At 35.9% G+C, this 17,821-nt stretch overlaps 1 protein-coding gene across 2 annotated transcripts in view; it reads right to left on the bottom strand.

Annotated features, from left to right (window-relative positions):
* The window catches only part of XRN2 (5'-3' exoribonuclease 2), an 80,533-nt gene that overhangs the window by 25,169 nt on the left and 37,543 nt on the right, over nt 1-17,821 (bottom strand). For both annotated transcript variants that reach the window (XM_007525420.3, XM_060186154.1), the window contains 8 exons: nt 15,870-16,005; nt 13,164-13,271; nt 12,990-13,079; nt 10,990-11,062; nt 7,707-7,790; nt 5,022-5,119; nt 4,420-4,499; nt 2,361-2,417 (listed from right to left, as the gene is read on the bottom strand). In XM_007525420.3, the coding sequence (XP_007525482.1) occupies nt 2,361-2,417; nt 4,420-4,499; nt 5,022-5,119; nt 7,707-7,790; nt 10,990-11,062; nt 12,990-13,079; nt 13,164-13,271; nt 15,870-16,005 (726 nt within the window). The remainder of the gene's footprint in view (nt 1-2,360; nt 2,418-4,419; nt 4,500-5,021; nt 5,120-7,706; nt 7,791-10,989; nt 11,063-12,989; nt 13,080-13,163; nt 13,272-15,869; nt 16,006-17,821) is intronic.

The raw sequence follows: 17,821 nt of genomic DNA, 5'->3' as shown, positions 1-17,821 counted from the left end.
TCAGATTTCATTTTATAAAGCAAAGAAAGGAATGTATAAGAAACAAACAAACCTAGTTAACCAGATGTCAGTTTCAACATTAAGCATCTCATTTAAAAAAAAAGGAAGAAAAAAAAAACTTGGTCTTTCATGAATTTCAAGGAAATCAATTTTATTATGAATTTATTTTCAACATATACCTGAATATGCACATACATCTGGGATTTGTTTAATAAATATAGACCTCTTGTAAATACAGGTGGGTACCAAATACCAAAGGCTCTTTAAGGTTCAGAACTACCTAACCAACATCATACAAACAAACTCCAGGACTTGTGGGGCCGGACAGTGGTGCACCAGTTGAGCGCGCACATGTTACCAGGCATAGGAGCCAAGTTCAAGCCCTTACTCCCTACCTGTAAGAGACACTCAATGAGTGGTAAAGCAGGTCTGCAGGTGTCTATCTTTCACTTTCCCTCTCTACTTCCTTCTACTCTCTCAGTCCTATCGAATAAAATATACATATGTGTGTGTGTGTTTGTGTGTGTGTGTGTATAGAGGGGGGGAAGGGGGGGAAGAGAGGAAGAGAGAGAAGACAAAAAAGGATAGCTTCTGGGAGTGGTGGATTCACAGTGCCAGCACCAAGCCCTAGTGATAACCCTGGTTACAACAAAAAGCGACTCTAGGACTTGCTGCTTTTAATATCTCCCCTTGGGAAAATCTATCCTAATCAGAAAGTTTAGCAGCATTATCTATTTCAGAAGGATGGCTAAGGAAGGCCCTTTGAAAACAAGTAGACGGAGTCGGGCTGTAGCGCAGCTGGTTAAGCGCAAGTGGCGCAAAGCACAAGGACCGGCATAAGGATCTTAGTTCGAACCCCGGCTCCCCACCTGCAGGGGAGTCACTTCACAGGCGGTGAAGCAGGTCTGCAGGTGTCTATCTTTCTCTCCTCCTCTCTGTCTTCCCCTCCTCTCTCCATTTCTCTCTGTCCTATCCAACAACAACAACAATAAAACAACAAGGGCAACAAAAGGGAATAAATAAATAAAATAAATATTAAAAAAAAAGAAAAAAAAGAAAGAAAATTTAAAAAAAAAAAAAAAAAGAAAACAAGTAGAAATATTGAGAAGCACAAGCAAACATACATCAATTGAAAGAGAGAACTGGTAGAATTAACTGAAGGCCTGAAGTACTGCTGCAAGCCCGAAACCCCAAGGGTTAATACACAGGGTTCTCACCAGATCTGTGATGAGCAGGCTTAGAAGCATGGCTTACAATTCTGAGCTCCACCCATAACAAAAGAGCTCAAAGACAAAGAACCAAGACAAATTATGTGTAAAGATAAATAAAAGCATCTTAGAAAGATTTTTCAAATTTATAAATTTATTCAAATAAAAGCTTTTCTAGAATGGCAGGTGCTATCTAAGCCTAATAAAGGTAGTACAATATATACTTATATCTAAAGGCATATAAGAGAAATCTAAGCAAAACCTTATTTACTGAAAGTGAATGAGAAAGGACGGCTCAATAAACCTTACCAAAAAGGCTTTTAAGAAATCCATAATTAGGGTGTACCTTAGTTTCTCTAAAGACTAGGGACACTGACAACATAAATCTTGTCAACAGGTATACAACAATCTACAGAAATAAGTGGAATGAGTGGTAAATTTATTGATTTTTATTAAAAAAATATTCATTTACTAGAAAAAGTGAATGCACACTGGGAATATGTGCTACTGGGATCAAACTCAGGACCCCTATACACAAGGCTTGTGTTTTTACTGAATCACCAGTTTGTCAGTTTTTATCCAAAAAACTGTATCACTTTTACTCAATAGAAAATTATGCCACCAATGAAGAGATGAAGTAAAAATAATAATAATAATAATGGTAGCAGAGACTAGCAGTTGAGTTTACATTTGTTGATAAAACCACCACAAGTGTATTCTATTTTGACCTACAAAATAATGTTCTACTTAAATCCTACAAGGATAAAATTATACATATAATTTAAATTATCTATTTGAATAAAATGAAGCTGCTTGGGCCAATGCAGTGAAGAGGTCTATTTGCTCCTATACAACAAACTACTCTTAGAAACTCATTTCTATCTCCCACTTTCCTAATCCAGGAAGAATTAGAGGTTGTCGGGGAAACCAGAAAACAAAGAAACAAACTTGTTAAATCAGTAACCTTAACAACATACATTCTTTAAAGTCAAGAGGTTCTACTCTGCGATCTGTAACACAGGGACTCTCCAACCTCAAAGCATTTGTGGAATTAATAGTTGCCATTTCCTTGTGAAAGACTGGTCTTCTTAAACTTATTTCTAAGTTCAGATCAGTGTGATAGGCTAATGCCATGAATTTAGAAAAAGTTACCTGATTGCAGAATTCTGTGTCAGATCCCTTAACAGGGGAACAGGAGAACATACTACTCTAAAAAGAAACAAGAGAAAAGCCATTTATTTGTATGTAAAGTGCAAGTAATATTTTAGATAGATGAAATAAGATACTGTATTTGGTAAGCTTTAGGAGATGTCATTTAAAGCACAAACAAAATAATTACACTATCATTTATAGCTTAAGAAAAAATAAAGACCATGTCTCCTTGTCTGTATTTTCATCAACAAAAAAACAATTATATGTAATAAATCTGTATCAGAACTCATAAGTATCTAAAAAGGGAAAAGGAGAATGGGAAAACCAAATAACTGATAGAAAAACAGAAAAGGTATTTCATAAGTGAAGAAAACCAAATGGTTATTACTATGGGACCTAAGAGATGTCTACTGAGTAAAGTTCATGCCATAACATGTGAAACATCCTGGGTTCCATATGGGAGTGCCATGTAGAGTATAAAGGGAACTAAACAAGAGTGATATTTTGGTATCTCTCTTTCCCCTTCTAAAGAAAAAGAAAGGGAGGGGGGTGGTACACCCGGTTTAAGCATACACATTACCATGTTTAAGAACCCAGGATCAAGCCCCTACTCCCCACCTGCAGGGGGAATGCTTTGTGAGTGGTGAGGCAGGTATCTTTCTCTTCCTCTATCTCCCCCCCCACACACAGACACCTATCTATCTCCCCCTCCCCTTTCAATTTCTGTCATGGAACTATAAATACAGAGGGGGAGGGAGGAGAGAAAATGGCCATGGAGCCCACCGCAGGCACAGAGCCGATAAATATATTAAATTAAATTAAATTAAAAATTAAAAAAAAAATCAAGCTGGAGAGATGGCTCAGTGGTAATGAACATGCATCAAGTCCTAGGTTCATTCCCAAAACATTAAAAAATATATTATGGGGCCAAGTGAAACACCTGTTTCAGCTCACATTACAATGTGCAAGGACCCATGCTTAAGTCCCTGGTCCCCACCTGTAGGGGGGAAAACTTCACAAGTGGTGAAGCAGTGCTGCAGGTTGGTGTCTCTCTCTCTCCTTCCCTCCCTCTCTCCTCTGAACAAATAATAAACAAAATATAAGGTCATGATATTTCCAAGAGCATAAAGCAATACAATTTTTCACAACCTAAGGTTATAGTTATAGAGTAATCACTCTACAAAGCTACACAGTTTTATCTGAAAAAGATGAAGCTGGGCGTTGGGCGGTAGCACAATGGGTTAAGTGCAGGTGGTGCAAAGCGCAAGGATCAGCGTAAGAATCCAGGTTTGAACCCCCGGCTCCCCACCTGCAAGGAGTCGCTTCACAAGCAGTGAAGCAGGTCTGCAGGTGTCTTTCTCTGCCCCTCTGTCTTCCCCTCCTCTCTCCATTTCTTTCTGTACTATCCAACAACAACGTCATCAATAACAAGAATAGCAGTAATAACTACAACAATAAAACAGCAAAGGCAACAAAAGGGAATATTTTCAAAAAGATTAAAAAAATATCCACTACAGTGGTAGTTTTCAAACTAATCTCAAAATCACTGTTCAGTTTTATAAAAACTGAAAACCACAAAGAATTATATTACAATGGTTATTTCTATTAATATATATCTACTAAAATAAAAAATGAGAAATAAAAAATGCTAATTTAATGACAGTACAAATAAACCTATTCTCATGTTAACACAAATCTTTTTTAAAATACAACTCAATATTTTAGTGTCATTGCCTTATATTTTGAAAATTTGCTTAATATATATCATACTGCATTAAGACTAGAATATTCATTGTATATTCAGAGAGAGAGAAACAAATAACATAAAGCATCATTATATTAATATGGAAAAAGTTTTATTTTTGTGGATCTCTTTAAACGTTTTCAGGGGCCTCTAAAATTACTTGCACAAAAGTGGCAAAGCTACTATCTTAGGAAATACTATTATTAGAAAATATGGGTACAGTATTATTAGGAAATAAAACATTAAAGTTATAAAAAATAGAAGCTAACTAAGTTTCTTCCCACTTGCCCCAATTATAAACAAATGAATACTTACTGATCTGGGAGAACAGCTACTTCATCCAAAGAAAACTTTCCTTGAATTCCATGACACAATTCAGGTGGCACATCTACTGACTGTGGAAACAATAGATTCCTGATTATATACTTGAAAGTATGGAAAGCAGGAGTCAAACATACATTGTGCACCAATGTTCATAGCACAGTTCTTTAAATGGAAAAAATTAGTCAAAAGGCAGAAACAATCCATCAATAGATGAACTGATAAAGAAAACATGACATACATGCACACTGGACTATGGCTCAGCCATAAGTGGAATGAAATAAACCAGACAAGTTAATTTATGATTCATTTACATGAAATACCAGGAGTAGACAAATTCATAGAAGCCATATAATAAAGTTTAGGAGAACAATGACACTATTTAATGGATAGATTTTCTATTTCAGAAGCTAATGTTCTGGAAACGGGTAATGGTTTTTTGTACAAAATTGTGAATCAAACAATTCTATACTTTAAAATTGCTTAACATGTTAGCGCCTGTTTATAATTTACTAAAAATTCAAAAATGTATTATTAAATAATCCAAATAATTTATACTATCTAAAAACAATTTATGAAGGAAAAAGAATTCATACCTCTGTGGAACCTGTCTGATATAGTTCTAAAATGAAGTCATGAAGTGGATGATGTTTCCCCACAAATAAGACATCGCCTCCAAGACTGTTTCTTCTAGCTGGGTGGATTGGAGGGGAGAGTAAAATACAAATCAATTAATTATATCTGCAAGAGCAATCTCTATGAGAATAAAACACCTAAGTTGAAACAAACAAACAAAAAACATCTTAAAGTTCATTTTAAAAAGGGCATGGCCTAAGCACGTGTTACGTTTCTTTAAGAGAAAAAAAAAAAGTTGACACTTGGTGGGGTAATAGCATAAGGGTTATGCAAACAGACTCTAAGGCAGTACTCTAGTAATAAAATTAAGAAAAAAAAAAAAAGGTTGGCACTAAGGTTTCGAAGATTAGTAATGATCTGATAAAACTATCATTAAAAAAGTGCCTGAGGGGAGTCAGGCTGTAGCGCAGCGGGTTAAGCGCAGGTGGCGCAAAGCACAAGGACCGGCATAAGGATCCCGGTTCGAGCCCCCGGCTCCCCACCTGCAGGGGAGTCGCTTCACAGGCGGTGAAACAGGTCTGCAGGTGTCTATCTTTCTCTCTTCCTCTCTGTCTTCCCCTCCTCTCTCCATTTCTCTCTGTCCTATCCAACAACGACAACAACAATAATAATAACTACAACAATAAAAAAACAACAAGGGCAACAAAAGGGAATAAATAAATAATAAAATAAATATTAAAAAAAAAAAAGTACCTGAAAATGGAATTATAAGACAAGGGACAAAGTCTTCTTAAACAGAACTTAATTTCTTGGTATATAAAACAAGTATTTCTGAGAAAACACAAATTTGTATCATCTGACAACAATTATTTTAAGGATAAAAATATTCCTATAAGTGGGAGTCAGGCAGGTTAAGCGCACCGCAAAGCGCAAGGACCAGAAGATGGATCCCAGGTCAAGCTCCCAGCTCCCCACATGCAAGGGAGGCTTCGCAGGCTATGTAGCAAGTCTGCAGGTGTCTGTCTTTCTCTCCCCGTCTTCCCCTCCTCTCTCCATTTCTCTCTGTCCTATCCAACAACAAACAACATCAATAACAACAATAACTACAACAATAAAAAACAACAAGGGCAACAAAAGGGAATAAATAAATATAAAAATATATTCCTATAAGTTCACTGCTCTTATTTCAAATAAAATTTCCCTTTTTTGTTGCTTTTTATTATTTGGCACCAGGTTTATCGCCAGGACTCGGTACTAGCACTATGAACCCACAACTCCTGTCAGCTTTTTTTTTTTCCTTTTTCTTTCCTTTCTACTTTCATTTGCTAGGACACAGAGAAATTGAGGGGGGTGGTGGGAGAAAGAAAGACAGACACCTGCAAACCTGCATCACTGCTCATGAAGCATTTCCCCACCCTGTAGGTGGTAAATTTTCTAATACATCCTAGCTTTCCACTTGTCCAGTAGTTCTGTCAATATGATTTGATGTTAGCGTTCTAAGGGCAAATACTTGTACTTCAATTTCAGCTTTTTAAAATTATCTTTATTTTATTTGACAGAAATAGCCAGAAATCAAGAGGGAAGGGGGTGATAGCGAGGGAGAGAAGCAGAGAGACATCTGCAACACTACACTTCACCACTTGGAAAGCTTTCCCCTTGCAGGTGGGAACCAGGGACTATAATGTGTGCACTCAACCAGATGTACCACCACCTGGTCCCTCAATTTCAGCTTTTAAGAAAAGTTGCTATTTGGAGAAAGATGAAGGGACAGGATATAGAGTAACTTAATAATACTCTCCCTCATGATCTGGAGGTAGCTCAGTGGATAAAGCATTGGATTCTCAAACATGAGGTCCCAAGTTCAATCCCCGGCAGCACATGTACCAGAGTGATCTCTGGTTCTCTCTCTCTCTCCTATCATTTTCATGAATAGATGAATTATTAAGATAATAATACTCTCCCCTCTATGTGTACAAGTATCTTTGTATGTGCATATAAAAACAAAAAAGTCAGAGAGCATTCCTGAAATGCTGCTTTTAAAAAAGATATTTTATGGGAGTCGGGCTGTAGCACAGCGGGTTAAGCGCAGGTGGCGCAAAGCACAAGGACTGGCATAAGGCTCCCGGTTCAAACCCCGGCTCCCCACCTGCAGGGGAGTCGCTTCACAGGCGGTGAAGCAGGTCTGCAGGTGTCTTTCTCTCCTCCTCTCTGTCTTCCCCTCCTCTCTCCATTTCTCTCTGTCCTATCCAACAACGACAACAACAATAATAGCTACAACAATAAAACAACAAGGGCAACAAAAGGGAATAAATAAGATAAATATTTAAAAAAAAGATATTTTATTTATTTATTAAAGAGAAACACAGGAGGAGAGAGAAAGAACCAGGCATCACCCTGGTACATGTGCTGCTGGGGATTGAACTCAGACCTTATGCTTGAGAGTCTGATGCTTTATCCACTCCGCCACCTCGCGGACCACGAAATGCTACTTTTTAAATTAACAAATACAAATTAAGAGCTTTCATTTAGTTGTTATTGAATCTATGGATAATAAATTTTAAAACAAAAGCTAATTTAATCATAAGTAGAACTAAAGATGTGTCTTCCTAGTGGAGAATTTGACAGTGGCAAAAAATATATAGTATTTTACAATAACATATATTATAAAAGACTCAATGTTGACTAAATAGAAGTATAATCCTTACTCTCTTCTGGAGTGAGGTCTGGGTATACCTCTTCCAAGGCTGCACGTAGTCTTCGTTCATCTACAAATGGCAACAGAGCAACCCCTGTGGAGACAAATGCACAACAAAAGTCCCAGCTATTAGGTCACTTAAATTCCAACTCATAATGGTTTTAAGTAGAATACTGCTACTAATATAAAAAAAAAAATTGTAACTGACTTTATTAAGTGAAAACTCAGATGTTAATATTTTCCATATGGTGGTAGAAGAAAAAAAAAAACTTTATATTTTTACTCTTAAAATGGCTCACTAGAAAACCATGTTACATATTTTTATTGTATTTAATAAAAATTAAATGGTCAGTGACTGCCTGGATACCAGACTATGCTTCTTCATCTTTTTAGGACTTGGTTTTTTCTTTTGTAAAGAGTGATCATCCACCTATAAAATACTAAGAAGACATATAGCACTAGAATATGTGAAATATTCTATAGCTATTGCTGCACAGTAAACTGTTTACATTGCAAAACCCAATTTGTATTTTAAAAAAACCTTGCATAAGTGTGCAATGTGGGCAAGAATAGTAACTTCGTTTTCAGGCTGAAAATTGTCCTCTGGAGTGAGGTAGAATCATGTCATGTTTTATCTGGTTCTACATGCATGATTAACAAAGGAGCTTTCCAGTAGTAAAACACATATAATAAAACAATAACAACAGTTATTAAAGCATATGTGTGTGTAGTTGTATGGAGTATAAACAATAACAATGGTCAAGTAAAAATTTTAAGGTAAAGAGCAAAAAGCAGCAGTAAATAGTGTTAAATAATTCTGAAATTACTGTCACCCCAAACTGCTATATTGATGATTATTCCCTTTTAAATGATGAGAAATGAAAAAAGTTGCAAAGTTGCCACTAATCATTTGGCTACCATATTTCCAAGTTAGAAATCATGTTCAATACTACTACCTTGTAGGACAATATACATGCATTAAAGTTAAAAGTTCTAGTTTTTTTAAAGCCTAAAGTTTTAATAAATTTATACTAGTAAAACTATTAATATTTAATATCTGAATAAGGCTGTTTCAATTCTAAATACTTAGATTAAAAAAACCCAAGGGATTGTTTAAGTTTTACTGAATCATACTATCATACTAAAATCCGTATCACAAAAGCAAGACTACCACTACTTTTTTTCATGTTTGTTTTTAGACAGAGACAACCAGAAAGATTAAAAAGAGACCACAGCACCAAAGAAAGCTTCTTTCAATCTGGTAGAGGATGGGCTCAAACTTGTGTCGTTCACATGCCAAAGCAGCACATTATCTAAGCAAGCTATTTCGCCAGCCCTAGCTTTTCTTTTCTAACTCCCATATTTAGAATCCAAAGAAGTGATCAGAAAGACTTTTTGCCATATCAATTATATGAACTGACTACATCCCACAAGCAATTTGCAGTGCTAATAACATGAAAAAGATATGACTATGCAACAAATCAGCCTTATTGGTCAGGAAAGGAAGGATTCCTTATACCCAGATATCATAATGGTACTTGCTAGAGGGTGAGCTGAGGGTTAAGGGTAAAAAAGAAAGAAAAAAACAAAAAGCAATAGCAATTACTTTTTTTCTTGACTATTTATTTAAAATACTATAAGAATCAGCTCACTTATTCTTTTCAATCAACCAGAGGTAGCCAAACACCAGGTTATAATTAAGCATAGTCAATTCAGCTATCAGCTCTTCCCGTGTGATTCTGATCAAAGCACTAAGAAATTTCTGTTTATATAAAATATATATATAGCATTCAAAATGACTGTTATATTCCTCCCACATGTACTAAGCAAATACCATCAAAACACACTAATAAAATAACACTGCTGCTACTTCATGTATACATAATCAAGTAAATGTTCAAAAAAGCAGATATATCATTTTTAAGACATATTCTTTTACTAAAGATGTACAATTTATGGCATTTTATGATATACTAAAACAGTATGCCAATAAAATAAAAGATAAGACTGATTTCCTTTGTAGATTCATGTGTAAGAAAGATTTTTTTTTTTTTAAATATGTTAAGAAATACCCATTCCCCAGCACCACCTTAAGCCAGAACTGAGTAGTGCTCTGGTCTTCTTTCTTTCTCCCTGTCTTTCTCATAATAGACAAACACATGTTAAAAAAGAAAAGAAATAGTCAATAAGTATTTGAAAAAATAAGCTCAAGATCAGCAAGGCAAGCAATGAGATGCCATTTCATACCAATTATATGGCTACTACAAAAAGAAAATAAACACTGAATGAGATATAGAAAAATTAAAACCACTGTTCACTGTACACTAACACTTTTTTAAAGACTGATTTTTACTTTCATGAAAGGGGAAAAAGAAGAGAGGGTCAGAGAGAAATGGGAGAAAGATCAGTGCACTGGTCAGCACTGTAACAAGGTGGTGCTGGCTAATGAACCTGGTACCTCTGGGACCTTAGACACACAAGTTCAGTGCATTGTACTTCCATAACACTTCTCAAGATATGGTTCACATTTTTACTTTTACAAATTTACTTAGTAACCATTTACATAAATATATTGACTTCCCTTTAATTTTACTCTACTACCATCACCTTCCATTCTTTGGAGCTTCTCTCTGCTCGAATCAAAACATTCTCTAAAGTATAGAAAAAAACAACTCAAGACTCCAATTCATCTATATGTAACAAAATATGGCCACTGAAGACACACATATGTATATAATATCAACCAACAAGTCATATTTTCCATAATTATTCCATCAAAGTACTATAAAATATATTATTACACAAGCTAAGAGTTGCTCCTAAAATAATAAAAAAAATTAATGCTTTACATTTTTAAATAATTGTTCATTTTACAGGATCATGGTTCTCTGTGTATCACTTTATAGCCATATGCCAGGAAATAATAAAGGAAAAAAAATGAAACATGGTCACCAAATATGCTTATTTTTTAAAAATAAACAGTAAAAAGAAAGTCAAAATAATTTGCTAATAGGATCTTTGAAAACAAGTTAAATTACTGTGTGAAAGCATTCTTTATTAATCACTAAATATATACTGATAAATCTATCTCAATCCAATTTACTATTCATCAGAATGTTACTGAATTACTACTAATCACTGCTAAATCAAAGCTGAACTGAAATTCAAAATATTTATAAATAGTTCTTGTAACATTTACCTTTTACAGAAAGTTTTCATCCTATAAACCAAATTTTATTACAGTTTAACCAACAGAGGAAACTTTACTAAAAGGTATAGTGAATAAATTCTACCTTGCCATGCATATTTCTTCCCATTCAAATCAATAGCAAAATCTTCGGGGTAGAAGTCAATTATACTAGAATCCTACATCAAGGAGAAAAGCAAAGATTTAAAACAAAAGCCAAGGGCTTACAGACAGCATATGGTAGAGCAAACACCTATTATCATGTGAGACTCTGGGTTTGAGCCCTGGCAACACATGGGAACACAAGGACAGCATCTGGGGGAGCTCCAAAAAAGGTGGAGCAGTACTACAGCATCTCTCTTCATTCTGTCTATTCTTTCTCCCTTCCTCTCTCTAAAGAATGAAAAAGTAGGTATTGATATCTCATGCTGAAGGAAATGGATTCATTATTAGAGCTTCATTAAAAGAAAAGAAAAAAAAAAAGTAATTAGAAACCGGCTGTGGATATGGATTGACCTGCCATTGCCCATGTACAGCAGAGAAGCAATTACAGAAGCCAGAACTTCCATCTTCTGCACTTCAAAAGAATTTTGGTCCATACGCCCAGAAGGGGAGAAATATTAGGGAATGATGATGACCAGAGCTCTGAACTCCAATTCCAATAAAGACCCAGAGAGAGAAGAGGAAAAATTGAAAAGACAATCAGAAATAGCAATAGGTATATGTGACTTAGGCAGCACTATAAAAAAAAATGGTCAAGGGAGTTGGGCGGTAGGTAGCACAGGTGGCGCAAAGCCCAAGGACTGGTGTAAGGATCCTGGTTCGAGCCCCTGGCTCCCCACCTGCAGGGGAGTCGCTTCACAGGCAGTGAAGCAGGTCTGCAGGTATCTATCTTTCTCTCCCCGTCTTCTCCTCCTCTCTCCATTCCTCTCTATCCTATTTAACAATGACGATATAAATAGCACAAACAATAACTACAACAACAATGAAAAACAACAAGGGCAACAAAAGGGAAAGTAAATAAATAAATATAAAAAAAAATGGGCAAATATACATATATTGGTAGGTAGTAATAGACATAATAGTCAACCCATTATCTGTGACCTTGGGAAAACTAATGTAGCTTTCAGTGGAGGGAATGGGGACATAGATCTCTGATGGTGGGAATGGTGGGGTTATCTAATAGTTTTATAAATCAATTTTACATAATTAATACATTTTTTTTTAAAAAAAAAAAAAGGAAAAATATGGGGGCCTGGGCAGTGGCACAACTGGTAAAACACACAAGTTACCACATGCAAGGACACATGTTCAAGCCTCCAGTCCAACCTGCAAGGGGTATGTGCTTACCAGCGGTGGAGCAAGCTATAGGTGTATTTCTTTCTCAATCTCTCTCGCTCTATTTCTTTGTTTCAATAATAATTAATGGTAAATATGTACAAATAACATGCAGCAAAATCCAAACACTTTATTTCTACATTTCATTATTTTAACTAAGCAGCAGCACAATTGTGACTGGTATTAGTAAAATGCTAGTAAAAATGTTAGTAAAGGGAGTCGGGCCATAGCGCAGCGGGTTAAGCGCAGGTGGCGCAAAGCACAAGGACCGGCATAAGGCTCCCGGTTCGAACCCCGGCCCCCCACCTACAGGGGAGTCGCTTCACAGGCGGTGAAGCAGGTCTGCAGGTGTCAATCTTTCTCTCCTCCTCTCTGTCTTCCCCTCCTCTCTCCATTTCTCTCTGTACTATCCAACAACGACAACAACAATAATAACTACAACAATAAAACAACAAGGGCAACAAAAGGGAATAAATAAAATAAATATTAAAAAAAATGTTAGTAAAATAGAAACATAGTTAATGGGGCCCGGTGGTGGTGAACCTGATTGAGCACACATGTTACAATGCACAAGGACCTGGGTTCAAGCTTCTAATCCCCACCTGTAAAGGGAAAGCTTCACAACTGGTATAGCAGCTCTGAAGGTGTCTCCCTGTCTTTCTTCCTCTCTGTCTGCCCCTTCCCTCTCATTATCCGGTTATCTCTATCAAATAAATATTAAAAAAAAAAAATAGCATAGTTAGCAACATTCAAACTACTAAGACTCACAGGATCACTCATGAGTTTCCGCCATGATGGAGGAAGAAAGTTACCACTTGCTGCTGGAAAAACTCCCATAAGTTGTTCTAGTGGTTTAAACTATAAGAAAGAAAAAAATGTTAAGACAACTTTTATCTAAGCTAAAATTCTATTAATTTCATGGCTTTAAATAACCAAGCTTACCGGTTTAGTGCCCTTCTCAAAATCAGATGGCATGTCTGCAATACCTTCAAAGTCTGAAGCAAACGGTGCATAATGGAATGGATAATACCACTTCCAAGAAGCACAGCCCTAGAATCATTTGGGATAGGGGTGGGGGTTAAAATCAATGTTAATGGTAGACAGCATAAAAACTTTCACAAAACTTAAACTAGACTATTAACTTATAATATTCTATTTATTAAAAACAAGGTTTCTGTTATACATTCTCTTTTTAAGTATTTTTTTAATAATTTTCATTTATTTATTATTGGATAGACAGAAATTGAGAGGAGAGGGGTAGATAGAGAGGGAGAGAGAAACACCTGCAGCCCTGCTTCACTACCTGTGAAGCTTTCCCCCTGCAGATGGGAACCGAGGACCTGAACTTGGGTCTTTGTGCACTGTAATGTGTGCACTTAACCAGGTGTGTCACCACCTGGCCCATATATATATATATATATTAAACCAGAGCATTGCTCAGCTCTGGTTTATGGTAGTACAGGGGATTGACCTGGGACTTGGGAGCCTCAGGTACAAGTCTCTTTGCATAACCACTGTGCTATCTATCTCCGCCCCTGTTATACATTCTCTATATTGGTTTTTGTCACAATTTCTAAAAGCTGTTTTGACTAGATGTAAACTTTTCATTTCATTTTAATGGCCTCGTTATTTAAAAAACAATTTCAAAGTATCTTTAATAACCAATAACTAATGTAAAAAACACAATTTTGTTAAGACTTCTTAGAATGTTTGTCAACATTTCTTTTCAACTCTAGAGTTGCCATGATCAAATAAAGAGCAGTTGCAGTTAACACTAAGCATATAGGTGGGAAAAAGACATGCTTAAAACAGTGATTTAAATAGTCAAAAGTTACTTGTTATAACCCCCTTCTCCAAGTTTCATACATATAATGCTCCTGATATATATTTAAACTTATTTATCCACATCACTTCCTGCGCCACCTGATAGATATTTTGTGGGCTAGAGAATTAAAATATATACATATATATTACAGAGCTGGGGCCTCATACATGAGTAAAATCATCACTGGAGGCAGGCTTTTTTTCTTCAGAGAGAGGACAGCCAAGAAAACACACACCATAGCATTAGAGCATCCCATGATGCTGTGGTACTCCCGTATGATGCCAGGACTTAAAACTGGGTTGAGCACATGGCAGTGAGCTAGTGAAGAGCACATCTAGTGAGCTCGCTTTCTCTCTCTCTCTCTGGTCTGCATTAAAATCTTGAGAGTAGTAAAACATAAAATTAGAAATACTTTTTTTTAAAAGATTTTTTAAATATTTATTTCCTTTCTTGTTGCCTTTATTTTTATTGTTGCTGTAGTTATTATTGTTGTTATTGATGTCGTTGTTGTTGGATAGGACAAAGAGAAATGGAGAGAGGAGGGGAAGACAGAGAGGGGGAGAGAAAGACACCTGTAGACCTGCTTTACCACCTGTGAAGAGACTCCCCTACAGGTGGGAAACCATGGGCTCGAACCGGATGATCCTTACACAGGTCCTTGCGCTTTGTGCGATTAACCCGTTGTGCTACCACCCGTCTCCCAAAATTAGAAATACTTTATAGCTAATACTTAATATACTAAATTACTTTCTACTTACTGACAAGATTTTTTTACCCCAGGTCACAAACTTAACTTGCTTGGCTTTTCACATAAAATTAGGTATCGGTGTTTCAATTTCCAAAATGTCTATTCTCTCACCAATCTGACATCTCAATTACTAAAAAAGACTGTCATATTACTTCAATTAGAATACACTTCATTTAACACAATTTATGTTATATAGAGGAAATGGTATTCAAATTCTTTCCAGTGCATATTAGTATTCTCAGGGTTTTGACTAGTTATTCATTTTTTATTCCAATTTTTAAAATATTAAGCTTGTAGCCCGGGAGGTAGCACAGTGATAGGGCTTTGGACTCTCAAGCATGAAGTCCCGAGTTTGATCCCCAGCAGCACATGTGCCAGAGTGATGTCTGGTTCTTTCTCTCTCCTATCTTTCTCATAAATAAATAAAATCTTAAAAAAATAAAAAAACATTGGGAGTAAGGCGGTGGCTCAGCGAGTTAAGCGCACGTGGCGCAAAGCGCAAGGATCGGCGTGAGGATCCCGGTTCAAGCCCTGGCTCCCCACCTACAGGGGAGTCTCTTCACAAGCGGTGAAGCAGTTCTGCAGGTGTCTATCTTTCTCTCCTCTTCTCTGTCTTCCCCTCCTCTCTCCATTTCTCTGTCCTATCCAACAACAACATCAATAACAACAATAATAAACACAACAATGTTAAACAACAAGGGCAACAAAAGGAAAAATAAGTAAATAAATATTTAAAAAATTAAAAAAACATAGCTAATCATTTTAAAGATAAAGTACAGTCAGCCACTTTTCGTGATGCTGAAATCCTGTAACACGACAAAATATTTGTTTATATATCACCTATGGGATCTCTAAGATTTTATAAGCAAATATTATATAAGGCTATAAATATTATATAAGGCAATAAATCTAAGAAAGACACTTGTAGACCTGCTTCACTGCCTGTGAAGCAACTCCCCTGCAAGTAGGTAGCCAGGGGCTCGAACCGGGATTCTTATGCCAGTCCTTGCACTTCCAGCCACCTGCGCTTAACCTGCTGTGCTACCACCCAACTCCCGATAAGATTTTCTTGTACCTGATAATAATATCGAAGAACCCAGCAGAGTCCTTCAACATAAGATTGCACAACTTTACGACGAAATTTCTCGTCAGCAGCATCAACATCAAATTTGTTCTTGTAGTACCGCTGCTTCCAACCTGCTTCCCACAGTCTAAAAATCAGGCAAAGTCAATATATATATATGTGTGTGTGTGTATATTGAGTTAGTATACTTTGAGTAATTGTCTACTATTATATAACAAATGAATTTATATTTCATAACGAAATGTAAATGAGCTAAACATTAATGTTAAGATACCTTTACTTGTTTAGGCCAGATATGAGCAATGCTCTGGTCTTTCTCTTAGTATCTATCTCATGAAAATAAATAAAATATTTAAAAAAGAAAGAAAATAAAGAAAAAAGCTGAATACTTATTTGCTTCAACTTTTACACTTTACATGTTTCTTAAACAGTTCTAAAACTTGAAGATTCACATACACAAGCAGCTATTTTATGTAGTTCAGTTCTTCGATATATAATCAAAGTACTAAAAGAGATTTGCACATATCACTTTTTCCCAAACTATAAGGATAGTTTATTAAAGAATAATCTAGGAAGCAGACAAAAACTATGTATATACCTACTCTTGGTAACATTGGGCCTTATCCTATTCCAGCTTCTAACTTAAAGGACACGATAAAATACAGTGTGTGTGTGTGTGTGTGTGTGTGTGTGTGTGTGTGTGTGTATGTGTAGAGGTAAAATTTAGAAGCAGGTCAATCCACTAAATTATCACTACTCATTGTAAAAACAATGTGATGAACTACATTTTCATTCCAAGTATATGCTTTTAAAAAAAGAATATTTCTCTTTTTCTAAATGTTTAAGAGTTTGAATAAACACAAAGTCAGATATTACTAAGCAAAGACAGATCAAGCACAGTAAGATGATTCATTAAGGTCTACTTTCTACTGTGTGCCAGCTCTTACAAATTAGCTGCAGTCATGTTTCAAGAATGTACCATACCAACTTTTAATTTCCTGCACAAAGGAGTCACAGAACATCAATTAGGAACAATATCCTCTAACAGAATGTAGATTATCTGCAATTTACAGCATCATTAATGAAATAAATGCTAAGAACCACAAGCTTTTCTTGAGAGAAGTATTTCTACCTTGATTATCCTCAACACTAGAATTAAACAATAAAGCATTGAATAAATCACAATGATTAAGCTGTACTGAACATAATAGTTATAGAGCAAAACAAAAGCACATTCTAAGAGAACACCTAGAGCTATAGACGCATAGGATTCAAAGTGGAATTAGGCAAATGTTGACTCACAAGTCAGCACAGATCTCACAGTTGGTATCAAATTAGGAAAATATAGTACCTTAAGATAACCATGAAGTTTCTACTCATGAATGTAAATATATCCGCCACGTCTTATTAAGAATCAAACTATGACCGTATTTTTTAAATACAGCAGTTTGCTACATTCTGAATTAATGAGATTGTGGGTCTTTTCCATCTAAAATTGAGGGTTCAAATCTGGATTGCATAAGAGCCTGGTAATCTTACTACATATGATACAGAATTTGGATAAAGCTCAATATCTCCTATGATGCATTTTAAGTATACAACTAAAGTAAAACTTCTGTCATGACATATAATTGTGCACCTACAAGTTTGTGGTTTTTAATAGTACCTATTTATCTCATAACAAATGACATTTGCAAATCTCATTTTGAGGAAGCATCTTTTCAAATGAGAATCTATACTACACATCCAAGTATAACTGAACTTTCTAGACAAAGCAGCTTGAAAATTAAGTCCCCAAAAGTAACATTCAGATCACACAGTCAGAGCTAAATAGCTCATGTCTAGCCGATCTAGTGTGTGGTCTCAGAGGGAAAAGTGGCTTGGAGGACAAAAACCTGCACGCATACTAATCTAGATACTTGGGTTTAACAGCTATAGCTTAC

The sequence above is a fragment of the Erinaceus europaeus genome, chromosome 1, assembly GCF_950295315.1.
Source record: "Erinaceus europaeus chromosome 1, mEriEur2.1, whole genome shotgun sequence".
Classification (NCBI taxonomy): Eukaryota; Metazoa; Chordata; class Mammalia; order Eulipotyphla; family Erinaceidae; genus Erinaceus; species Erinaceus europaeus.
The sequence above is the reverse complement of the archived record's forward strand: the minus strand, read 5'-3'. Positions and strand labels throughout refer to the sequence as shown.